At 42.1% G+C, this 27631-nt stretch overlaps 1 protein-coding gene across 1 annotated transcript in view; it reads left to right on the forward strand.

Moving 5' to 3' along the window:
* SLC25A12 (solute carrier family 25 member 12) overlaps positions 1 to 27631 on the forward strand; it is a 513431-nt gene that overhangs the window by 480654 nt on the left and 5146 nt on the right. The window contains exons 15-16 of the mRNA XM_078681570.1: positions 4387 to 4525; positions 14443 to 14601. Coding sequence (XP_078537696.1) covers positions 4387 to 4525; positions 14443 to 14601 — 298 coding nt within the window. The remainder of the gene's footprint in view (positions 1 to 4386; positions 4526 to 14442; positions 14602 to 27631) is intronic.

Genomic DNA, 27631 nt, shown 5'->3' on the forward strand with positions numbered 1-27631 from the left:
ACAGGGTGGGAAGGAGAATGAGCAGGCGGGAGAGGAGGTTGTGGGTGGGCGGAAAAGCATTAGGCAAGGAGCAACGTTGAACAGATGGGGGAGAGGCACACAGGTGAGAAAGCAATGGAGTAAGTACACAAGGGTGAGCAAAACATGGGGGGGAGAAGCACTCGTGTGACAGGCAGCAACATTGAGTGCAAGGGGAAAGAAGTACATGAGGGAGACAGCTGGAAAACACACAGAGTGCTTAACCCAAAGGAAAAAAGTAGAGTTTGAAAAGCAAGCCATGGAAGCCTAATAAACGAGCCAATCAAAAGAGATGGTAAAGAGACTATGCTCCATGGGAGGGATAACCATAAGACTTACAATCTGGGACACAAATAAAAGGCAGACAAATGAGTATTTGGGATTCTATTTGCTTACTTATATCATACTATATGTCCTCTTTAGATGTGTCTATAAAATTGCCCTGCATTTTTGTCCTGAATTTTAACACTTTGTCCTGACGTTTTTTACTCACTGTCCAGAATCTGCCTCCGTTCCAGGTGGTCACCCTAAATATGGCTAAGGTCCATAATTACATAGAGTGTAATATGTAAGAATAGCTGTATTCAATAAATGTAGAAAGTCTAAGATGCTGCTCGCATTTTATCACATTTATTTGAGGGGTTTCGCTTTCTTTCCTAGCTTAGAATATACGCAGCTCTTTCTCTAAAACAAAAGCATATATATGTGAGCAACATTACTCGCCCTAGCAGGTAATTGACTAGTCTCCTTGTTATATCTACTCAAAACATAAAGGTCTGGCAGTTCAGAAGAAACCTCGCCGCACCAGCAGGGCGAAGAGAACCTCTTAGCCGAGGATGAATGGATACGTCCTCCCTACGTAAATACTATTGACCCATGAGTATCCCTTATGGAGTACAAGCATCTGCACAAGGAGAAGGGGTGTTATGTGCCATGCCTATGCAGTGGGGAAGGGGAAGAAACCCTTTTTTTTATATTACCCTCACCCACTCTAATACTGGCATGCTTCATCATCTGGTTCACCATGACTCCTAAAGGTCAGGGTGGGCTTGACCATGTTCCAGGGAGCTCTAATGAAGATAGTTAAATAAGGGGCATAACTTTAAACATAAAAATTCCTAATCCACTCCCGAGGTATCAGTGGGGTGGATGGGAAAGGTTAAAATATATGTTTATAGAGGTTTTTGGATGCAATGGTCCTATGACCTCTAAATCACCAACATGTTTCTGCCCTATATTCGCTGGCTAAAAAGGTCCCGGGCTTTACCTGAGATTACCATAAACCTTCATCAAGGGCGGTTTGACTACAGGGCCTCGCAATCTTGCCCCTCCATGGGGACAATTATCTCCAGCACATTGGGTACAACCCAAATGGCAAGTATTACACTGCCTGTGCATGCCTTGAGTGTTGCACAATAAACATGTAAAATATGTTATGGGGGAGTGATACGAATACAGACCCACCCTGACGAAAGCTTAGGACCTACTTAGGCTGTTAGTATAGGGCTGAAACATGTTGGTTATTTGGCGCTTGAACCCCAGAAGGGATACTCATGGGTCAATACTCATTATTATATCTCCATGCTGATAGACATGGCCTACACGTATTACTAGCCACGAAGATGATGCGTACTTCAACACACATTTAGTTCCTGGAACAAATTAGTTGTTATGGCACGTTTCATATGGTTTTTTTCAGGTTTTAACTATACAAATAAATGTTAATGATCCTGGATTTTCAGGTTTGTGTTAATGGACATGTAAAGTATTTTGTAATTATATTTTATCGTTAATTCTTGAAAAGACCGGGTTTTAAATAAATATTCTGCCAATAGCACAACAGCTTTGTGGCAGACATTTGTTTAAGACCTTTAATGTGCGATTTGTCAATAACAAACTCAGCGAGAGAAAACCCGTACTGTACTGTAATTTAGCAAAGCAATAGCCAACATGGATTCTTTCCCTGCGGGTGTCCACGCTGCCATCAATACTGATCACATGCCCCCGGGAATACATTCTTGGTTCTTAAACAAGATGCCTGTCGCTGCAGGCCCCATACACCTTTGCAAGGAGAAATTCGACATAAGTAAATGGTTGGGTTTAAAGGTAGATTGTTTTGTTGTTTGTTTAGTAATGTACTTTGCACACGTTTACACTTCCCTTCTTTCCGGTGACAGAGGTTAGTTCACTTCTACATTTTACAGTATCGACAATGGATTATGAACACCATAATAGCTCTCCATAACTACCTTGCAAAACTGGTAAAACAATATTAATGTTTCGAACTTGTGAATATTCAAATTTAAATTGTAGACGGGGTGGTTCCCCCACAGGGGTGTTGACCCCCTCACAACACTGCATCCCACTTACATTGCTGACTTATTATTATTTTTTTTATCCAAATTAATAAACTTTATCCCTACCAAAATTAAAATACTTGCGTATTGTACAACATTCATTGCTTCCCTAATTGGGGCAGGAAAGCCACGGTGCTGTCTCTCCCAGCAGTAGGCATGGCATCCGGCTGAGGCTGTGTAATTGAACTGTGCATGTCAGATTGGCCGATGTTTTGCTGTGGCCGGCCTGACATGCGCCGTTCAGGCTTCCACTGTCAGCACGGTCAGGGAGCTGGGTAAGCAAATACACAGTTTCAACGGTCTAGGAAGGAGCGCTGTGTTCGCCTATCCCAGCCAATCCTGGCCCTGCTCTTATGCTGTTTGTTATTATAGACTTCATGAGAGAAGTGCTTGGATTGGCTGGGTGGGGAGGCGTGGCACTTAGTTATCACAAGCCGCATGCACTCTATTACAGCCAAACAGCGGGGGTCTGGTGCATTTTTATAGCGTCGGCCCTCGGGTGTGTATATATAACATTTCAGGGAAAAAGATTGTCGCAGTAAAGTTCTTTTTTTATTTCTGACTTCTGGAATTGGAAAACAAATGATTTTAAAGTGTGCCCAATCAGACTGGGCACACTTTAAAACCATTTGTTTTTACATTTGTACAGTTGCCTGGCTCCTTCCTCCTGCTGTGTCCTCGACGGCCCATCACTTCTCTCCCTCTACACTCAGACTTCTGAGACTGTCCACAGCCTGTCAAGTTTTCAGATTGCTTGTGAGGGATGTTTCCATGGTTTCAATGTATGTGTAAGTGAAATTTTTTTATCAAACATGTGAGACTTTGAGTTACTATCTCTCGTGAAAATAACCTAGCAGCCTAGTCCATCTAAGGAAACATCAGTAGTGGCCGGCACAGGTAAGAGCTGTGAGGTGGGGCGGGCGGGGTGGGGGTCGGGGAAGTCAACAGACAACGGGATAAGTAACATCAAATAAAAAAATCTTTAAACACTTACCTATGGCTCGCCGGATCGGTGATACGACGAGTGCAAGGTAACTGGTTTTATTTATTTAATGTTACTTATCCCATCGTCTTTTGATTTTGTCGACCTCCACCCTGCCCCAATACACCGCTCTTACCTGTGCCAGCCGCCACTGGAGAACATTTCAGAAGTTACCACAAGGAGAAGCTCTTAAAAGGCCTTGAAACTAAGGCAAAATGTCTGCCATGGAAGATCAGTAACCTGATTTATTATTAACAAAGGCTACTATTTTCTCTGCAGCACCACAAGGGTCTAGCCTCAGTTGGCACCTTCCTCTACCAAAGTATATTCCAAGATAGTTCCTGAAACACTTAGCGCCATTAAGGACGTTGAGGCCCACCACCACTGCGCAGATAGCTCACTGGGTGGGGCATCGACTGCAGAGATCCATGCTTCTCTTTCTAGCAGTGTCAATTGCTGGCTTAGATTCTTCTATATCTACTGTTGAGCAGAGACTGATACATTGTGTTGGTACAAGTCTGCGACTTCTGATCTCAACGAATAACTCATCACCAACTTTTACACCCCAGTACTTTCAAGACACCACCCGCCAATGATTGAAGACTCATAAACACGAAGACCCCGATTATCAATGTGCCGCAGAAATGCAATAAGTTATTTATAATACCCAGTAAATGCCATTACCCTGAGGTGACGTATTTTCTTGGTGAGGCAAATACCTCCTATACCGAGTATTACTCATACAATGATGTGGCAGAACTGGTGTATTCTACACCAAATTCCGCATGTATGGGAGATGACACCACTTTTTTCTCTTAGTAAAGTGTGGGGGAGGGGTTGTTGCCACAAAACTCAGAATATGATACATACAATATCACGAGTTACCACACATATTGGAATTCAGCGCCGTGAGTGTAATCGGGCTGTATCTTGCTTGGGGCACTCGATAATTTGAAAAACTGCCTTCTTTGCATTCCTACATCTTACACTTGTTTCTTTTTTAAATACGTTTTTGTGTTTTGGTAACAGGGTGCCAAAGCTTGTTTCCTGCGTGACATCCCCTTCTCCGCTATCTATTTCCCGGTTTATGCGCACTGCAAAACCCTGTTCGCCGACGAGAATGGCCATATTGGAGGGCTGCAGCTCCTCACAGCTGGTGCTCTGGCAGGTAAGACTATATTTGTATGTTTGCGCAGAGAAACCTTTTAAATGAAAATCATGGAAATTGCCTTCATCAGCTACATTTATACAAAAGGTAATCGCGTTAATTCCCAACTTGTTTTCGGCGTGGGCATTTATAGCCTCCATGATAAGTAGTTCACAGTTTTAACAACTGCTAATTGCATTTGCATATTGTGGATAAACAGCTTAATGCACCCCAGCAGCTTAGAGCCCAATCATAACGATCCATCCGAAGGATGGTTCTGTCAATAAGATGTCCATAGACTTCAATGAAATGAAATGAAAATAAAATGTATAAAGCGTGACAATTACCCGGGGGTATCTAGGCGCTAGGCGGACAATACAACTAGGAGGATCTAGAAGATGACAGAGTTATTACCTCTTGGAGCAGGGGGTGACTGCTTGGCGCTATGATAGGAACAGGACCCAACTTTGTCTTCATTTGCACATTGTCCTGAACCTTTCTTCTTCTTAGCTTGTGGCTACAGACAGCTTTTGTGAACGCTCATTATTTGATCATTACATGGCCACGGTATTTCACTGAGTTTTACACTGTGCCATTGACCTTACATTGTGAATAAATACATGAAGTAGTTTAACTGCAGCATGCACTTTGGTTTCTCTGTTCTATCCAGCTCTTTGTCAATGACCCTGTTAGCAGAAGAAGTGGTGGATTTCCAGAGCCTTGTGGAAATCATTATAAACTATTGAACTTTAGGATATCAGTAGCTGGTTCCATAACAGAGAGATTAGAAATCACTCTCTCTTCTAGCTGAGCCCTCTTAAATGGGGGGAAGGGAACTTAGTAGATAAAGGCTGTGAAGCGGAGTGAGCGAGATGGGTGGTGTCTAGAATGTGAGCTGTTAGTTTCCTAGCAATGAAGAGATCAATATGCTTGACAGAAGGAACTGAAGTCAAATCACTTGATTTCAGGTAGCCAGTGGATGCTCCACAAAGAACCGGAAAAGAGCTCGAACATTTACAGGCCAAAACCTAGTCTCACCATTATGGTTTGAATTATTTGGAGATTCCTGATTGTCCTTCTGGAATGAGCTAAGTAACGGGCGTTGGGTGGTGCAGTCTGGACAAGATGACTGAACCAGCCATTTCTGGTTACAGCTGTGATGGAATAAATAGCTGGATTTTATTTTAGCTTCCGAAGGATGCAAGCGGACACATCAGAGTTCTCTGGGCCCTGAAATTCAAGTGTTTTTGCATAAATAACCCTAAGTTTTTTTCTTTGGAAACAGGGCTAGATGAAGGCTCCATGTAGTTAGATCAGTGCGAGGAAGACCACAGGTTGTCATGTTGTGGAATTATTACGTCAGTTTTGCTAGCATTAAGTTTTAGCACATTTTTACTCATTCAGGCTTCAATAGGAATAAAGCAAGACTGGAGAGATTTCTGTAGCTCAGCTAAAAGTCTATTGAATTTGAAAATTATTGGAGTATTTTCAGCTTAAGAAATTGATACCAGGCCAAAATATCTAATAATGGTTGACAGGGGTCTCAAGTAAACAAAACTGGCGATAGAAATGACCTCTGTTGCACCCAATAGGAGACCCTAAAACCTTTGATTGAAAGGAGGAAGGGATAACTAGCAGACCCAAGCAAGGGCTGAACCCTAAATAACTACTGCCTCCAAATGGTGATCAGTATAAAATGTTCCACTGCATAAAAGGCAGTGGAGAGGTCTAACGAGGTGAGACTGGCTGAATGCCCAGAGTTCAAAGTCATTGTCAAGGTATCTGTGCCAATCCTGGGCTTAATGTCCACTGAGCATGGTCCAAAAAGTTAAGTGCTTCCAGATGGGATGCTAGTCAATGGGATAAATATTGTTTGGCAAGCTTTAGCGATGTGACCAAGTAGTTTCTTACTGCATACACAACCAGCACATCTCTCAGCTCCAGAAGCAGCTTCTCCCGTCCTGGCAGGGCTTTCACACGGAAGGCTTGCAACCCCACTAGCTACACTCTTCCAACCCACTCAGGCTGATGTTTAGCCTGCATGTGTAGTTCTGTCCCGAGAGCATCAAACTGTGAAACCCAGTAGTGTTGGCTATGCCAGTGTGTGTTGATATTTCAACCAATATCACTAGCTGAACTACAGCAGATAGAGAAGTCTAGCCATAACCTAGAACATAATATACAATAAAATCACATAGTGTTTATTTGACTAGTGCAATATTCTTCCCCAGGGAGATTCCTCGACTCTATTAACAGATAATAGATGTGTGTTACCCAATGCAATAGTAGTTATCTCAGTTGTACTCATTTTATCAAACTCAGAAGGACGAAAGACTGAGTGGACCTGTAAGAACTTGTACCTGTGATCGCAGGGTCAAACAAGGAGTACTGGAGTAGATGCATTAGTCCACTGAGCCACAGACTTGGCTTACACGAACTCTGCAACGTCGACATGTGAAAGAAAAAACATAATGCATGTAACACTGTTGGTAAAGATGAATGAAATATACAAAATGCCAAGATCATGGTGACATATTGTACAAAAAGATGAGGCCAGCGTTCAGATTTTAAAGTTGTAGGCTAGATTGTTGAGCAGATTTTCTTTTCCATAATTCTAAGTCCATATATGTATATCACATAATCCTGTTGTCAACCCTTTTGTAAAATGTGGAGGGAATGGTTAGAAAATAAATGATAATAACCAACTTGTGTTTGGAACTCATGTGACCTTAAAAGACATACTTGTGTAGCCAGAGCTGATTGAAAATTCTCTTGTCTAATTCATGGGAACCCACTGGAAAGCTCAGACTCTCAGCAGTGCTCGGTTTGCACTCTAGGAAGAACACCTTGATCACATCAAATGTAACCTATCAATGGTATAGAAAGCCTAAAATGGTTTCTTAATCTTTGGCAACACTTTCTGTCTTTTGGCCATGACCATAAGGAGGAGAGTTTCTATGTGGCCCATGATACTACTGTGGTATGTGGCCCATGATACTACAGTGGGAATGAAAGACGTTTGTACCTTTGTTTTTAAATTCTTGTTCCTGATGAGAATCAGACATTATCCTCTGCGGCCAATGCTGTTCACACAGTTGCCATGTGATGCTCCACTCCTGAAGTGGTAACTTTCAAAAATTCAAATGTAGAACTTGTTCCCAAGGTAAGGACCTCCCCCAGATTTTGGAGGTTTCTGATCGACAAGACAAAATCCTGGGTGCGTATTCCTTTAGTGTCACTTGTCACAGTCCTAAATGTTCAGCTGTAGACCTGATTCAAAATTACTCTCCATCTGATTCCTTTGTGACACATTAACATAAAGTAGGAATCAGGTGGCATTATGGAAATTACAAACTCTGGTATTCCACAGTCTTGTATGTAATAAAATCTCTGGAACATGACACTCATCCAGAGTCTGAGGACCATACCTTGCCAGAGAACCTGCTACTAATAGCTTTTCTTAATATGGAACCAAAAAAAGCAGTGAAAGTACTCCCGCCAAGAAGAGTCAGTCTCATTTACTTCAAGTTTAGCAAAAGCTAAATTCTTCCATTGTCAAGTTGAGAGCAGAGGCACATGCATTACAATCACGAGATCGCAAAACTGGCCTTAATATATCACAAACGGGCCTTCTTCATTAGGCATGGCTTACCAATAAAATGACACCAGAATGAGCTGTATACAATTGCACAATATTTTATTCCCACAGATGCCTTAATGCGAAAATAAGTTCCTTCACATACATCTGTGTGCAACTAGCAAATTTCAACACATACATTCTACCACTTTTGCACTACACAAGCATTCAATTTATGTGGAGGACTTTAGAATCCCTCACCCCTCTATGAATTGAATGAAAGTGTCATCATCATCAATAAACTTTATTCTTTTTTTTCAGTAAAACCATAAAGTCACTAGATCAGAAAAAACATCAGTAAAAATGTTAGCAAAGTACAAGGGATAAAGCAGTATGATCAATAAAATGGCATGACTAGAAAGCTAAAAGGAAAGGTCACCTAAAAAAATGTAGTCACAGCTGGACCTGAGCCTGATTGCAGCTCTTAACAAACTAAGCATATACAATACTGAGTCACAAGAAAGCAATTTAAAAAAGAAAAAAAGCTGGTCTGATCTGCTTAAAACAAACTTTCTCAAGAATAGAAACAATAAAAGACCTTCTAGGAACCTCATAAAAGCTACAAAACATTATAAAGTGCATCATATCTTGTGGAGACTGTCCATCACAGCCACAGGGTATGTGACACTGGCCTCTATGTGCACCATGAGTTTGAGCCAAAAGATAGTGGAAAAGGTCAAACCGAAATCTAGTCAATAAAAAACGATTGTGGTTACTTTTGACCCATTGGAGATATGGTTCAGTGGTTGACACAGTTTTCAACATGATGTACCTACGCACACTTGCTTTCTGACAGAGTCTCTAAAACTCGCTCTGTCATGCAGATGTTCTGGACCTGAGTCATGTGTTAGCCTGCTTAATTCAGACTGCACATACAGTTGTTGCAGAAGCACTTCACAACCCACTTATGGATGCAAAAGATCCAGCCATCGCTGTATCAATTCCATGTTACTAAAAGGACATCAATGAACTAACTTACCCTTCCATCAAACATAATGATATACCTAATCAATTCTTGGCAGGCAGTAGGCTTGAAGTGGCACACATTCAATTGCAGTATCTATATCTCTGAATAATTTATTGGCATTTTTAAACAACAAGGTAAACATAGCACCACTTTGATATAAATTAGACATTCCAAGACATTTGCAAGCGACTTCCCCTTCCTGTTCATCTGGAGCGTGAGCCCACCCGTGCTGTGAAAATTCCTCTATATAATAAGGGGGTTTCCCTCTGTAACCCGAAGATCATCTGGGAAAAATATATATCAACACATAAAGTGACGCTATGGGACCAATTAATTCTAATAATTGTTCAGGACAGGTTTATGAATTACCCATCCAACCTGAGAACTTCATCTAGATTAAATCTTTACAATTTATTTTGTCACTAACCGCCCATTACCTCAACAAATCAATTATATCCAACGGATATGTATTTCTCTTTTTGAATTTTGTTTTATTTTTTCCCAAATTTTTTTTTGTTGTATCTTCATTTCCTTCACATACTTACTCTTTTTTGTGCTATACATATAACATTATACTATTTACATATCCCACAAACAATTTACCGAAACATCTACAAAGCAAAATATAAATGAAAATTTAAACATTCACATATAGTTTCACAATAGCCCCTCTTATTTATATGGATGCTCTATATCATATTAGTGGTATATGTGAATGTTTAAATTTTCATTTCTATTTTGCTTTGTAGATGTTTCGGTAAATTGTTTGTGTGATATGTAAATAGTATAATTGTATATGTATAGCACAAAAAAAGATTAAGTATGTGAAGTAAATGAAGATACAACAAAAAAAATTTGGGAAAAAATAAAACAAAATTCAAAAAGAGAAATACATATCCGTTGGATATAATTGATTTGTTGAGGTAATGGGCGGTAAGTGACAAAATAAATTGTAAAGATTTAATCTAGATGAAGTTCTCAGGTTGGATGGGTAATTCATAAACCTGTCCTGAACAATTATTAGAATTAATTGGTCCCATAGCGTCACTTTGTGTGTGAAAATTCAGTCCAGCTGCCCCATCTATTTGCCCCACACCCGCTCATGTTTGCGTGGGCATCCTCTTGCTTCGGACACAGCTTTCTCTTGGAAGGCACACCAGTCCACCCCTTCCCTCCATATAGCCATCGAGGGAGGTGTTGACTTCCCCTTCCTGTTCATCTGGAGCGTGAGCCCACCCGTGCTGTGAAAATTCAGTCCAGCGGCCCCATCTATTTGCCCCACACCCGCTCATGTTTGCGTGGGCATCCTCTTGCTTCGGACACAGCTTTCTCTTGGAAGGCACACCAGTCCACCCCTTCCCGCCATATAGCCATCGAGGGAGGTGTTGGGTTCTTTTAGACCGCTGCAATGTCTCTTTTAGCTATCAGGATAGCTGTTCCCAAAAATAGTTTGTCGGCCCGGGAGCCATCTTGTCCCTCCATCGCTCCCAGGAGAAGGGCGAGGGGATTGAGGGGAACCTTCCACCCCAGTATGCTACTTCGCTCCGAGGCAATAGATGTCCAGTATTTAGAAAGGATGGCACAGGACGAAACCATGTGGTAGAAGTCGGCTGGCTCTGCTTTACAGTGTGGGCATTGTGAGGAAGGGAGGAAACCTGCCCTTTTGAGCCACGCTGGGGTAGGATATGCGCAGTGAAGGTAGTAGATCTGAATGAGGCAGAGCCTGGCTCAGATAGTGAGTACCCTAGGGGCCATCAGTGCATCCCTCCAGTCTTCCTCTTCTAGAGGTCCAAGCCACTGGTCCCATCAGGTTTTAAGAGGCTCTAGTGTGGCAGAACAATGTCATACATTCATCCCAGTACAGAGACCCTGGCCTAAATCCATCGTTTTTTTGCTCACCATGCCATTCTAATGTGGACCCAGCCATATGAAAATCATTCTTGACCCTGCCCCCAATGGGAGCAGTCCAGCCCGAGCTGCCAGGCCAGGTCCTCCCTGGATGGGAAACACGCATCCTAGGACCGGCTTTGGGGTTTCACCCCTCATCAGCCAGGATAGCTTGACTCCAGTGGCATGAAGAGCAGAGGACCCACATCTGGGCATACCTGTCCCACCCGGGACATCGAATACTCAAGATACTGAACATTTAATTAAGCACTTGAAAGGAACAGTGTCTTTATGATTACCAGAGATGACTAACCTAGCACTGTTCTCACAGGTATTGGAACCAATCTAATACCGTGGTCTGCTGAACCCAGCGAGGAGGGTCACGTCATCCTAGTAAATAATCAGGATAATCCTAGGCCTAACTGCAAATCACACCCAGCTCAGTGGTGTGCTACCCAGGACTCAGCAAAATTGAAAAAAATCTGAACTTTGAAAAAACCCACATTCATTTAACCAACCACAGAAACCATATAAAACCTCACAGCTACAATCTCCTGTTAATGCTGCCTTTGTTCTACAGAGGGGTTGTAGATATTGACCACAATATCTCATTTGTATTTGAAACCCTGAGCGGAAATGTGAAGAAGGGAAAACCTCTCCAGGTGCAGTAATGTCAGGATAGTGGGTTCCTGGGAGTAACAGAAAATGAGGACAAGATCTTATCAAATAGATCACACAACTGCTAAAATATGAGTTCGTTGAAGAAGAGAAAGATCACTATCCTAAATAACTGACAACATACAGGGCTCACAGAATACTCAATGTAACACTGAAGCATGGTGCTCTGCCACAAAATACTAATTGTTTAGTTTCAAGATTTTGTGATCAAGGAAAATATACTGAGTGTGGCTAAGTCTCAGTAGAAAATCCAAACTACTGCAAGATATTTGTCATTGATTTTTCCAAACTATTCTTTTCATATTGTTAAACGAGTTAAGAGAAATTAGAACTTCACAGTATTAGCTCATTTTCTTCCAATTTCTCTTTTTTTTCAGTGTTTATGTGCTGTTGCTGCACCTCAGATTGACATAAAGTTAGACAACATTCAGCTCTCAATCAACCTCCTTAAAACTCTTGCTACCCAAAATGAGATATTCACCTTTTTCATGCTGTTATTTTGTGAGTGTCTGAAACATAATCGTTTTTATAGAGAGGTCCTCTTAAATGCCCTCTTTAAATGTGTGCTTACAGGCAACTACTTCTTCCTCAATTATGAGTAATCTTGAGTTCTTTGAAACGCTAGCACTAGAACCACAGGTATCCTTTGTGATAAAGCTGCTTTTCAACATCTCACTCAGGAAATTCTTCTCATAGTTGGTTTACATGAAGTGGGTGAGCTTTATAATAGAGACAGTACTGGCAAGGCTCAAGTATTCATAGACTGTCTTGTTCAGAGTTAATCTTGCTCCCCAAGTCCCATTTTGATTTTTTACAGACATTACCGAATGTGGCAGCGCATTACATAAAATAAGTCATGCCACCACTGTGTTCCTTACATTGGTTTCAACCTGCATTGTGAGTTTAAGATTTTGTGTATGACATAGTAGCCATTTCATGGTTGCGCTCCCTAATTCTCTGCAAAAAATAGCTTTTATACCTTCATGATCCTTGTCTGTCCTGATTCTAATAGTCTCCAAAATCTGCAAATTGCAGGTTGTTTGTATAGCTAGCAATGCCCACAATATGGCAATGATGAGTAACTGTTACGTAAGGATTAGCCAGAATGTCTGTTCCTCGAACCTCTTACAATTGACCTTCCCTTGACCTAGCGGCCCTGAGGACAGGTCATATGACCCTTCAGGGGTTCTGCTGTGAGTCCTCATAGCATCAGGAACAGCACATCTATAATAGCAAGTAGAAGCGATCATGATTGTTAAATTATGTTTGCTAAATTACTTTATGTATTGCTGTCACACATAAAATTATTAGGTCTGTCCACATAACACAACCTAATTACACTTCAGGGAAGATGCAAGATTAAAGCTACTTATTAAAAACCCATCTTTTCAACATTATTTTTAGTGTTTTGATGGATAGACAGGGTTCAGAGCGTAAGAGTATTGCCATAGAATCCCAAACCCCGGGTGCAGTGACTGGCTGTTTCCTTTTGCCCTACCCAAGACTTGCCTCCCAAGTCAATCAACAGAGAAGGGTTGGATCAGGGGAGGACTGGTGCTTGCTTGCAACACCCATCACTCACGCAAACGGACTAGGCCTTTAAGTTTTTAAGCACACAGTGAGGAAGGAAAGTTGTGGCTCCTCAGGTGCCCTCATTCTACATGCAGCAGAAGTAATTAGTAAAACTGACAACCTGAAGGCAGTTCTCTGTATTTGCTAACAACTCTTTTGCATGGCGACTGGGAATTTGTGGCACGGCCACAACTGCCACAAATGCAACCAGGGCAAGAACCAAACTAATTCCGATGCCACTGATGAGTGTGCTCCAGTTAAGCTAATCTAGAGTGCTTAAAAATTAATGGCCCTATAAGAGAGACTTCTGTCTTCCACTTGACACTGACATTCCTGCCTGTCGTTCAAGTGGAATACCAGGTGGAACTTGTCAGGCGTGTAGGGAAAGTAGCTAACCAGACTATCCCCAAAAAGATGGAGTCCTTTTAAAGCCCTTGTTGGCTCAGACATGAGTGTCCACAGGTGGAAAATTCTGTAGATTCCGAACAATCTCTTTCCAGTGAGTGAGCAAATTCTCTTATAGCGCATGCATTTCTGTAAAGTGAGTCCTGGTGTGGGAATACAATGCTTGTTGTGGGTAGCAGTGCAAGCGTCCTTGCAGTATCCGACATTGTGGATTATGCTTCCCAGGTTGTGTGTTAAGATTGTGCAGCTTCATTGCTCATTTATTCTGGATATCTCTACTGTGACGACCTTAAGATGGTGAACTATGAAGCTATGAAGGCTGGGTGATCCAAGGCCACGCGAGTGGCGGCAATTGTAAATTCACTATAAGGACACAAGCATGCACACATTATTGTCAGTCAGTAAATAAATTGTATGAGCCTGTAAGTGATTTAAAAAATGCCATCTCTGCTTCTAGTGGATCAGAGTTCGGAAAAGCGATTTCTAATGTACTTCATTAATGTGACAACTTTTAAACATGCCAACTATCATTCATGGAAGAACGCGTACAAAATAAAACTGTCATTGTACAACACACTTGATAAAGTATTTAAAGATGTTCTTATTTAACACATGGATCACAAGTAAAACCTGTAATATCAGTCTTTCATAACAGTTTAAATTGTCTGGTTTTAATGTTGCTTTTACTAAAATTGTTTATTTGAATTTCTCCGGAGCTTTGAAAAAGTCAGCCTCTTCTTTTGCAGGATCCCACAGCACGTGTGAATTAAATGGTTCTTTCTTCCCTGAAAGGTGTGCCTGCTGCTTCCTTGGTAACCCCTGCTGATGTCATCAAGACAAGACTGCAAGTGGCAGCTCGCGCTGGCCAGACGACATACAGCGGCCTTACCGACTGCTTCAGGAAGATTCTGAAGGAAGAGGGGCCCAGAGCTTTCTGGAAGGGAGCTGGAGGTATGAACATGCCCTTGAAATACTGCCTCAAGTTCGGTCTCTCGCAATCCAAGAATGCCCTGAGAGCCCTCCCAGTAGGAGAGACCGCCCCATGTTTGAAATGTAAAAGCTAACGGGCACATGCATCAAAGGAAATTGCATTCGCAAACGGTGCAAATCGCAAAATTCGGCCGTTTGTGAATGCAATTTTCATTTTTGGGATGCATTATGCATTTTGATGTTTTCGCAATTTTTAAGAAATCGCAAAATTGCGATTTCTTCAATTACGATTGCATTTAAGGAATCTCAAATTGAGATTCCTTAAATGCAATGCATCAAACTTTTAACATTTGCGAATTCGCAAATAAGGGGTGCAAATTACCATGAAGTTGACCTTCATGGTAATTTGCGAAAAATTTGAAAAATGCAAAAAAGTGCATTTTTTAAAGTTGCATTTTACACACACACATGCCCTTGGGGCATGTGTGTGTGAAAAATGTACTTAATGGCAAATTTCAGGGGTGCAACAGGGTGTCCTTAGGACCCCCCCTGCACCCTTGAAATTGCATTCTTATTTTGCGATTCCTTAATTGCGAATCGCACAATGAGAATGACTTCCCATTCATTCCTATGGGCCTCTAGGCCCATAGGAATGAATGGGAAGGGATTCCTTAATTACGATTCTTAAATTGAGAATCGCAATTAAGGAATTTTAAGAAGTCGCCATTTATTTAGCGATTTTTTGATGCATTGCAGTTTGCGATCCCTTAATTGCGATTCCTTATTTTTCGCAATTAAGGAATCGCAAACTGCAATGTTGATGCATGTGCCCATATGACTGATGCTGCGGAGCGAGGCCGCAGTTCTTCAGTCTCAAATCAGTCTTGGGCTGTTAGATTTCATCTCTTCCCCCAACACAACAACATAGGCATTTATGTGCGGTATTCTCCGCCCCGACTGCGGAGTCTCCACAGTTGTAAAGTTACTATTAAGTCACATTTTTGTGAATACCAAAAAAGAGTAAATTACAGAAACATGTAGGTTTACCCAGAGCCGGCCTTTGTTAAGATAGCGCACTGGGCGTGGGCGGAGAGACATTTATATTGCTGATTAGTAAGAGATGAAGTCCAACAAGCATGTGGTTCCTCTCTCCCAAAGCAAACAATGACTCCCCTTTTGTTATGTTTTTTAAAAAACATGCAAATGTTACAATAATGTATATCTGTCTAAGATCTGTACCTAGCGATGTAAAAAATGTCGCATAAATCATTCCACTGCTAACAAACATGATATTCACTATAAAATGCTTCATAGTAGCCAAAACATGTTTGAATTAACGTTTGTTTTCAGAAAAGAACTACAGAGTTAATTAAGGGGAGGGAGGTAAGAGGCAGTTCGCATAGGGTGATCCATGGTATAAGAAAAATAACTTTAGTCAGTTAAAAAGTTTATGGGGAAATTGTTCACTTAATAATGTAAACCCCAAACATACAGTCCTTCCTCACGAATGCCTACATTTCATTAACACCTATGTTGGATAACCTACTGTCTTAAAAATTGAAGAAGAGAAAGAGAAAATACAATTTTTAATTGGCCAATGGCCAATAACTAGTAAAATCATTCATGGAAATGGGGAGATCAACACACAGGCCTGATATATTAATTGGAACAAGAGTGGCAAATGATTAGGTTTTGAACGTAATGGTTGTGGAGAAGTCCAGGAAGTATGCTTTGTAAAGCAGTCCTTCGTGGAGAGCTGAGTTTGAAAAGCCTCCATACACCAGTCAGAAGAGTAGATCTCCTCAAGAGAACACCCTTACTCTTACTAAGTACTTCGTATATGGATATATCTAAGTTGTAAAATAAACGGAGGTATCACATTTTGTGGTCCACCTCAGGGTGCTTCCAATTATCTTACCTGAAAAATAATTTCATTCAGTCTCTTAAAGGAAAGGAGTGAGTCATAGGTCCTCAATTTAAGGGACCCATATACCCAGAATTACTGATAGAGTATCTGTATTTTCTGGTTGAAATACCGTGGCATTCCAAAGTTTACCCATGAGCAGTGACTTTTCAAATAGAAAACTACCTTGGGAATTAGAGTTACCGCACCCGATAGATAGCCTTGGTGATTTCCTCTATTTATCTCAATTCCCTCCAAGAAATTGACACCAGCTTTTTGCTAGTAAAATACTCTCAGCCATCGTTTGTAATTCCAGAATAGACCGTTAATCTGTTACAGGTTCAATCGAAAATTCCTGCCTTCCTCAGAATGAGGGCCATAGTGGGAAATGAAAGGTTCTTTGTTTAGAACAAGAGTATTTTTAAAACCGTATAGAGTGGGCTCCCTGTTTGAATTCCCATTGATTGCAGTTGTATTATTATTCAGCATTGGGTGTTTCATTGATTTACATTCTTTTGAATGTTCCTCTGTTGTCAGGCTGGAAACTCTTTGTAGGTTATGATTAGGCTGTCCTGTTTTCAGTTTCTATTTTTGGTAAATTCTGGTGGTTTTTTTTCAGTGTTTTCAATATTTTAAAAAAACAGTTGTTATCAGTGGTTACACATTTTCATGCCACTAAAAACAACAGAAAAGGTGTTTTTCCGGTGATTTTGGATCCGTTTTGCCTTTATCATTGCTTGCTTTCTGCACTGAAAGAACATGATATATAGACAGTGTACGTATAGTGTATATGAGGTCTAAAGAGGTTTTTGTAAATTAAACTTATTGTAGTACACCATACAATACTTCTTCAGTGAGTCTTTGGTCATGTGCGCTCGTGCTTTCCTTCCCATGTAAACTTCTGTGAAAAGGCCTTCTCAGCATTCATAGCCCCTTGGGCTGAGAACCGTCAGCTAAGGGACACAGTTGGGATGACTCTTTCTTTGATGCCACATAAAGCACGAAATTATGAATATTTGCGTTTTAGTTCCTGGGCATAAGAAAACCGTGCACCAGAATGGACTAAAAAGTCAATAGCATCCCTCATTAACTCTGAAGATTGTAAAGATGCTTTCAACATACCATCTAACAAGTGGCAAGGATCTCCTACAGGGAATCACTTCAGCTCGGGTATCAATCTTGACAGGTCATCACACAAATGTTTTATATACGTAGCTGAATCACTACAAATACAAACAATACCACTCCAATCTTTGTTGAACTTGGAAAGAACCTTTTTTGATGAGCATAACAAGTGACACTGCGTTCCATGTTTTCCAAAAGTCTGGTGTCACGTTTTCACCACTATCCCAGATGCTTGGTGATATATATACTTGTCACTATACCTTGCAATTAATGTTTAAAGCCTGAGGTGTTGGTAATTCGCCAACTATCAATACTGACCCACTAGAAACTATGGTCTGATGTATTAAGGGTTTTTACCCATTCTCTGTGGGTAAATGTGATGACACATATTAAGAAAGATTTTTATGAAAATAGCCATTTTACCTATCAGTGAAAGAACCAAATGCAGCCAAAATATCAAATGTGAGTTTGATATGTCCTGATTCTCTACAGTTTAGAAAATAATTAAACTAAACCTAAGACGTGAAACTAAACCCTGCATCTTTAGACCAAATGCCATAAAACTGAAAAAAGTCAAAGGAACAAGAAACAATATTTTAGTGGCATCCCTAAAGAACAAAACTCAAGCAGAATAATGTTAGCCAGTCTTTCTTACTGCTAGCTTGTATACCAAAGTTACATTTTATTGACCCCTTCAGTAAGAACAAAATTACTCTTTCACTTTCTTTTTCCTTTCTTTGAATGGCATTTAGTTTGTGGTTGTGCAGGTGTTTTTTCAGTGTTTATATGTTTTCACTGGTGAGGGCTATTTTTCTTTCAGTGGGGTTTTATCAGTTATTATAGGTTTAAACCTAAAACCCCACAGCCTAGTTATGATTAATAGCAGTGCACCTGGACAGAAAACAACTCTGGAATAGGTACTGACAATATCCAAACGATACACCTCGTTATGGTGCGAAGTATCTACTCCCCTTAGAGGCTCCGCCTGCCAGAGTTTTAACCACAATTCAGTGTGATGAGAACTCTCAGGAGCTCTGCTCCAGTTTTCTCAGGATTCTTCATTCGTCTCTGAAATATTTTAACAGAATATCATTGGCAGTTCCTTAAGACTTGGTGATGCCAAAACCTTTTAGGCAATGATTATGTGTGTGGTGGGGTGGAATTCCCAAGTGGGACTATGCTCTGCCTGAACATGTCTGGCCTGTTGTACCCGCACCTGCTTTTCCAGGATGCGGGAACGCTGAACCAACTGTACGGACTGGAAATACCAGCCAATGAAATCACTAGAGGCTTCGCTGCAACAGCAGCCAGGCCTTGTATCACAGCCGCGCCTGACCTTTTTCTCTGGGAAACAGTGAACATGCAATGCACACCCCTCAGAACCAGGGCCGAACTGGGAACCCAAAGCAGCCCTGGCAATTTTGACGGACCAGCACCCCTCATCCCCTGGGGGAGTGAGGGGGGCAACTCTGAAACATTGTTGCTTTTGTTACTGGGGGCCAGTATTGCAGCACTGCTGCAAAACCGGCCCCCTGTAACAAAACGACCCCACCAGTGCAAAATCGACCCCCACCCTTCCAGCCTCCCAGGAAAATGCCCGATGCCCGCTATGGCTAGTCCGGCCCTGCGCAGAACTATACTTCCCCTTCTCTTCCTCCCCCACTTTCTCTACCTCAGCCTTATGCAGACGACCCCCACTGTCTACAAGACCCCGCAGTCTACATGCTCAGAGCAAACAGTAAATGTGGGCTTTAAACCCCTCAGAATAGGGAATATAATGTGGAAAAATGCACTGAAATTCCCTGGCCACATAATAATTCCTCATTTCAATGGGTTTTACTCATAGTTGCATGGCACTGACAAGGTGCTACAGCACTATAATAGCAATTACGTGTGCAGAGTTTGCACCCGCTAATGCTGTGCAACTTGTAATTGACGCCTAAATAGACATATATACCACAACTGTATCGGGTCTTAATACTATTATGTACAAACTGAGCACTTTTACTGTCATGATTTACTTGGTAGATTTCTGAAATATTTTAGATCAAATGTGTTCACTGACTGTTTTCCACTTTTTTGTAATAATATATAAATATTCCGACTATATCTATCAATTTAAATATGCAGAAACCTTACCGGATGACCAATAGGACTCTGGTACTGAGTGATCCCACTTTCACTAAACTATGAATACACAGGCACACAATTAACTTTTATCCTGTAATTTATAAATATGTATCTTACAATGTGTTTTCAAGAAATGTGTCCTAGCTAAAAAATTAGAACCAAGAGTGCTTGTATTATTGTTTTTCGTCTGTATACTTTCACGTGTGATTCACCGATACACAAACAACACAAAATGAATTTCTGTAATAACGATTTTTTGTTATTCCGAATTATAGATTTGGTTTGCAGTGCGAATACACGTTTCCCTCACGAGTGCCTCCCTAGCATGAAAAAATAACCTGTCAAGTAAAACACAAAACTTATGCGCTAAATACGAGAAATTTCTATTAGCATGCAAATATATGAAAATCCAGTACAGTTGTGGTAAACCTCTCGCTTAAAAGCCTTTTCCATCATCAAACAGGGGGTCTTTTTTATGACCAGAGATGGGCAATCTAAAACTTTCTATCATTTTTTCATACGAAAATACTTAAGAATTGGGTTTTGTAAATACAGAAGGACCTTGCTCCAGTGAGCAGAACGCTTTGCCTTTAAGGGTGGCGGGGGGGATACACTTGCCACTGGACTTCTCCTGAAAGGATGCAGCAGGTAATTGAAAATCTACCCATGGAATTGCAGTTTAGGTCAGCAATACCTGAGATACCGCTGGTCTAAATCAATATGTTATTTCCCCTAATCTAAGGGGGAGGTCTCACATTCCAAAACATAGATGGCGGCCTGTTGGGCTGAGAGTGTGAAGGGCTGCGGGCTGCGCCACGTCTTTCCTTCATAAATGTTACCCGGCGGATGGTGCATTCCCGCTTAGCAGCTGAGCACTGCTCTTCAGCGTTCTTTGCTAGGTTTTTCCTTGATCCCATCGCTGAAATACTTTTAAAATCTGCAATATTTAGTTTTGTTTTTTTGAAGTTTTGCTTTTTTGAAATTTCTTAGCACTCCTGTTCCTTTGCTTCCCCTTGTGAGAAGAAAGCCTGGGCAAGTAAGAGGGCCAGGATGATTTTTAGTGTAAAGTTGTGGTTTAAATCAGAACAGTGCACTGGCATAAAGGTGCTCCTACACGTAATTCAGTTTGTAATGAGTGTACTAAATCAAAATTTGCACTAATTCCATTGGTTGCGGTGACCACCATTTATCTTTTCTTGTCAGTGTAGTACTGGCTGACTTGTCTGTAGTCCCTTGTCTGGTTATATGTCGTTACAATGAATTCCGTTGCAACGCATGCCTTTACCACGCATGCGTTACAACGGAATTCGTTTTCTACGCATAACCTTTACCACTAATATTCCTTTACCACGCATAGATTAACAATGTTTTTCGTTGTTAATTTATGCATGATGAGGGCATATTCTTGTTAAAGGTTCCACCTCTCCCCTTACACGTCCCAGCCTCTACTCCTTATAATTACCCCTGCCCTTAACCCTTAATTTTTTTGTTTTAAATTAAATTTCCCCTTACCTTTTTAACTCGTCTCCTCTCCTTCTTCTTGGTTACATTGGCCGTACGTCGTAAAGAGGAAGCGGAAGTTTAATTCCGTTTCCTCTTTAACGACGCTGATTGCTTGATCTTCGGCACTTCATGTTAGTTCTTTTTTGGGGAGGGGAGCCCCCCTACCTCCCTTTTTTAATCACACGCCTTTTTAGTTTTTGGGGGGAGACCCCAAACCCCTTTTTTTTTTCATTTACCACACATACCTTTACTACGAATTTCGTAGTAAAGGTATGCGTGGTAAAGCCTCTCGTTGTTACCACGCATGCGTTGTAATGCATGCGTGGTAAAGGTTTATCGTGGAAATGGCCGCGTTGTAGTGGCCGTTTCCCCCCTTGTCTATGTGGATATGGCCTAATATGGTAAGCGGACCCACTTCTCCTCTATGAGACTGGCTAACTCTGAATCCCCAACTTCAGTATAGAGAAGCGAAAGGGTCAGGCCACTAGCCTCCAACTGAAGCACAGACAATAATGTGCCCAATGTTTGGTATTAGTGTTAGGGGACTTAACAGCAGGTCATTAGGGTGATCTTAACCAATGCATATCTTGTTTACCTTTACATGATTGACACAATAAAAACTGGCCACCCATTAAGCTCAGACTGAAATTACAGTATGGCTTACATTCATTAATGTGTCTCGTAGCATCAACACTTAAACTATATGAGTCTGACATTAAGATATATGCATGTTGGCAGTATATCTCCACACCACAGTGGGCGATGATGCTCTCAAGACTTAGAGCATTGTGCAGAGTGTGGTAGATGTCCTTTTTCCCTGTTTAAAGTGCCAGTTACAGCAGTGCTCTTGATGATGGTGGATAGAACATCTTTCCATGCAACATGTCCCACATCCGCCCAGCTGTAAATTAGGTTCATAGTTTCCAGGCTTCCACTCTGAATTGCGCACTTTTAGAGAAGCTTTGATGGGTTTCTTGACAGTGTTGGTGCAAACCTTAGTTTGCTTCCGTAGCAGCAGTGATGTATAGGTCCACCCGATAACAGACTGTTGACACCTGGGACATAAATTCAGTAATGAGCACTGAGCAGAAACCGTGATCACTGTTCCTGACAAACCTTAACAAGCATTTTCCCTAACTCCCCCCCCATGTTGGAACTGGCACGTTCTGGCACGTTCTGGTTGGTGAGGCGAGTCCCTAGCCAGGCAGAACCTACCACTCCCTTCAGGGGTAGGTGATTACAGTCACTGTATAACCTGCGCTCACCCTTGGGTAGCTTAGCACTGAGCAGTCAGGCTTATCACAGAGGCAATGTGCAAAGCTTTGGCACAGCACTCTCACACAATAAATAAACTGAGCATCACAAAAGAGACTTCTCACGTGATGTATGTAAATAAAGTTTGTATTCAACACTCCCACTTACTAACATAACATGAACATCATATATTTCTGAGCATAAATCACGTTTGGATATATCACTAGCAGTACTAGGCCCAACTGTGTTAAAATGACATCAGTAATATGCACACTAGGGAAAGATCCTATTTTAACCCCCCCAGCACCCTTAAGTGGTGCAAAACGTTGTTAGAACGAGACCCACCCTGGCAATTATTATAATTCGATACCTCACAGTTATAGAGGGCACCCCTGATCACAACTATATCCAAAAAGTGTACACACCGATAATTACAACATTTTCTAAACAGCACGGTGTGGCAAGTCCTCACAGGTAAAAATGTCAAATATAATTTTCTTTTGGCAAGGAATCAACGTGTAAAGCAGCACATTAATAACAGGCAGTCACTCCCACACACTCACTCAGCTTCAATACGCGGTGACACAGATATCAGGCAGGTCTATATGGAGCACACACACTGCACCATAATGTGGTTCAACTGATATCCGGCAGGTCATTGGATACGCACACACAAAATCCTGTGGCCCAAGCCCTCCTCTATCATTCAGCTAACCCCAACTACCCAACACCCACAACTGGAAATAAAGAAAACCTACCCCACTGATTCATAGCCGATCCCGGCCCGAATCACACTTAGGGACAAAGGTGGGGAGTAGGTAGTAGGGCTAATTAGACAGCAGTTGACAAATAGGGGTTCGGCCACTACTCATAAAGTTGCGGAGCAGAAGCAGAAGCAGGCTGAGGGCGATGGTAGTTCAATCACGGGATTCCACACTGTGCCTTCCAGCACCAACCCAGTTCTGTGAAGCACCGGTTGAGGGGGGGGGGGGAAGGAGGCGGTCACGTAGTCTCTTGACCTGCCTCCGATCACTTTCAGAAGCGTTCGATAGCCCAGTCAATTGCTCTGACCACCCAGGCCCGATCCGGGCAATACTACCTGGCAAAACAAATTTGTCAGACCAGGTGTGGAGAAGACAGTTGGTTGACTGCACTGAGAGCACTGAAGGAACATTCAATGAATGGGGGATGAAGCAGGGAAGCCTCTCGGAAGAAGGAGGCACCCCCTCAAACACACATCAATCAAAGTAGCACCCAGGAAATCTGGGCACAATGGAACATGAATCCGCTCCTTTGCTCCTATATGGAAATGAGGCACAATGTCTGGTGTGGGTTGAAACAAGTCTCATCAGATAGTTCCGGTCCCACACAATGAAGAGTTGCAAATTCCATACTTCCCTGGAAATGAGGCACAATGTGTGGTGCCCATTGATCTGAGTTGCACCAGACTATTCCGGTCACACACACAGGCACAAGTTCAGCAGTGCCACACGGGTTGAATGGAAACTACTACAGGTACACCCTCGCCTCCGAGGGTCAAAACCTGTGAATCGGACACCGCACGGTATGAACATGCAGATAGTGTGTCACATGAGAGAGATGCAGCACAATCGAAGTGGACCACGTGGGGTCCCGCAATCGGTGAATCTGCTCACCATCAACAAGACACTTATGCATGTTGAGGCACCACAATGCATGGGCCACACTCTGTAGATGCGGGCAGTACTTTTGGGGCTCCACACCAGGCAATCCAGTTTCCAGTCACATCACTTAGTTCCACGCTCATGCTGTGCTACCAGTTGGGATCCAGTAGACTATGTGGGCACTTAAGAGGGAACCGCTCTCCAGGTGTCACAAGTAGACGGCGTGGGTCCCTGATAGGAGGTCTTTGATGTCCCTGAGACCTGCACAAGAGAACAGATGGCAAGCCAACAAGCCCTTGGAGAGCACATTTCAGGGTGCCACACAGCAGCAGGTATTCAGCCCAGGCCAGCCCCTATTCAGGGAGGGTGCACAGTCCTTTCCAATGGCAGCAATCCTCCTTGTGCAACACACAGTTCCAGGATATCCAGTCCCACATTCTCACAAGTATATCTTTACCATGCTGAGGTATGGGACCAGTAGTTATACTGTAGCGTCCCTTTGAAATTGGGGGTGGGTCAGAGGGGTTCCCTTTGAACCACAGATGTCTCCCCTAAATTTCAGTCCTGCCTGCCATGGGGCCATGGAATGTAGATCTTCGTCTTTAAGGGGGCCATAATCTGGCTCCCATAGGCCAAGTAATAAAACCTATCTCTCCAATCTATCCAGACAGGTCCTCAAAAGGCAGGAGTCTGTTGTTCCAGTTGCATGCCCAGTATTTATAGCTGTCTTTAGGGAATGCACTAACGTGCTCCTCCAGCCACCAGTGTGGACTGGAGTCAAACTAAAAGGCACACAAAGAGTTTTAGAGCAGAGAAATTCTAATCTATTAATGATAAATACCTCTTTACTGCAGGAGAGAGTTTGTCATTGTGAATCCAATGCATTATGAGGCTGCTCCACCGTAAGCCAACATTGCAGATTGAAGTATTTGCAACCATTCCCTCATGTTAACATATGGGAAGAGCAAATCTCCTAGATAGTGATAACATAGCTGGGTTTTCTTCATTTCCTGGGCAGGGAACACACATGTGTACCTGCCCTGCCTTTCATCTACCACTTGCTACACCCCTTAAAACGTATCCCAGAGGTGCCCTAGTGGCAGTGAAAGGTCCCCTCAGCATTGGCCAGTGGTTTAGAAAGGCCAACCTGAGCATCAGTGCAATTGTGCACTCACAGGACTGCAATGGCAGACTTGACACATGTTTAAAAACCCATAGGTGCAGGTGCACACCCATAGGCTGTAAATGGCAGGCTTAAAGCATGTTTAAAACCATCAGGCATCAAGCATCACTTCCTAACTTGTGTAGAAAAGGCGCGCACACTTTCATACTGCATTTACAGTGGGAAAGTGCCTAGAGCCACGAGGCCACTAAAAGAGAGTCAGCGAAACTCATTAGGACTTTAGAAAAAAAAGCTAAGGTTTAGGGAAACACTATCTCAAATATATCAGTTCTGGCTGCTCCTCAAATTCAGTGATCATGACAACTGATTGCCTGGGGCAATTCTTGAGGTAAATATGGTGACCTTTCAGTTTACAGTCTCGAATGGGGTGGGAAGGGCAACCTGCACTCTTCCAAATGGAGCGTTCAACACAGTTTTGGGGGGCAATCCAGATATTTCACCATTCAGGACAGCATGGTGTTAGGGTGAATAGGCACCACCACCAGTATGAAGATCTATTTAGACATTCATCAGAGACCCACGAATAGAGCACTGGCTGTGATTGTTGTAATTAGGACAGGATTGGGGGAGGAAACACATCTGATTTCTCTTTGTATTGTGTATTGTGTATCAGAAGCATGGACAAAATCAGATAATTTCCTCTTGAAAGGATTTATATGTTTTTGTCTCTCCCAGGTAATAGTCACAGAGCTGTCCAAGAGGGTCTGTCCACAATCCTGTGTAGGGGCTGTTGGTCTTGCAGAACAGATACCATTGTCTGTACTTGACCAACAAAAATGATTTTCACCTTTCCCTGTTCCTTCTAATTCTCCATCCTTTAGCTTGCATAATAAGGATGAAAGTCCAGGTGATTGCAGTGGTTCTCTATAAGAGGAATATGACCAGGTTTTCCTTGCTCAAACAGTTGGCAACTGACCTGGAATGGACCCTTCTGCTCTCTCCACTATTTCATTGTCCAGGCATTATAGGTGCTTCGGAGGATTCCACTGTCTGCATAGAAAGGGTGAAGATAGGTTTACAACAACTCGGTCTCGCTACAGACCCTGTGGTGGTAATTCAAGTTGCCCACAGTTATCCCCACATGGTCCTCCGATCATAATTGGGTATCCTTCAAGACCCAGAGTCTAGGCATGACATTCAGCCCTGAAAATCTAACGGGCTTTTTGAATTGGAATTTGTTCAGGGGGCTTTTAGCTTGGGACGGTCGTCTTCCATAAGCAATGCTTAGTGATGATGGCATCCTGTGAATCCTGTGTAATGTGGCAGCCGCAGAGGGGTTTGAATATGAAAGGATGCGCTTTGGAACTCGTGTCTCTTTGGAGGACCGGGTTGACAACATGGGGCTTGCCTTAGTTGCTGTCTACACTGTGGTGGGCTCAGTTCATGTGTTTAAATGCAGCAACCACTGAAACACCTAACGGAGAAGGCATTATTTCTACTAGTAATGGCATTTGCTCGGCTTCAAGAAAAATCCACTTAGCAACTGAGGCTTCCCTCTTTTACCGACATTCCAAAGACTCTCACTTGATAGACAAGATTGTTAAATTTCATAGGACGTGTTAAGAATGGTCTTTTTCCTTCCTCCAGCTTCCTTAAGTCAGTTGATTTGTGATAAAATGTTGTTTGCATGCCAGCTGCCAGGTACAGAAGCACATGACTGTATGCGGGCTGATCAGTTAGGCTAATGGTAGCATCTTGGTGGGTGTCTCATAATAGTTCTGCAGCCAAAATTAGGAGAAAAGAAAGGTGAGGATGCTCTTCTACCTTCGTCAGGCCCTAGAGGTCAGAGGTTTTGTATATCATATATAAAAATATCATGCTACAAAAATATTATAGCCAATATATCGACTACCACAGTATTATTAAAATAGTTATACACAGATCCATATAAATTTACTATTCTTAACTCCCTATCTATCTACCATTAAGGCACGTATCTGTATAGCCTTGGATAGTAACTCTATATGCGTACAGCACCAAGAAATGAGTTAGTCACATTTGACCAAATCCAATTAAAATGGCTTCCTTGCAGTTGATTTGTTCAGCTATTACAAGTTCATTCAAAGATGCACCCCCATCGGTGCACCCCCATCCACTGTGGCCATCTTTGAATGGGGTTGTCCAGATTTTACTAATGCATTCAAAGACGGTCTCCATAAACGCATGTGCATCCATGGTGACTATCTTTTAATGCATTGCTAATCTTTGAACAAACTCATTTAAAGATCACCACTATAGATACATACTCATCCACGACGGCCATCTGAGGGGAAAAAAAGCACTGCCAAAGCGGACAGTTTTCACTGCTGA

The sequence above is a fragment of the Lissotriton helveticus genome, chromosome 3_1 (assembly GCF_964261635.1).
Source record: "Lissotriton helveticus chromosome 3_1, aLisHel1.1, whole genome shotgun sequence".
Lineage (NCBI taxonomy): Eukaryota > Metazoa > Chordata > Amphibia > Caudata > Salamandridae > Lissotriton > Lissotriton helveticus.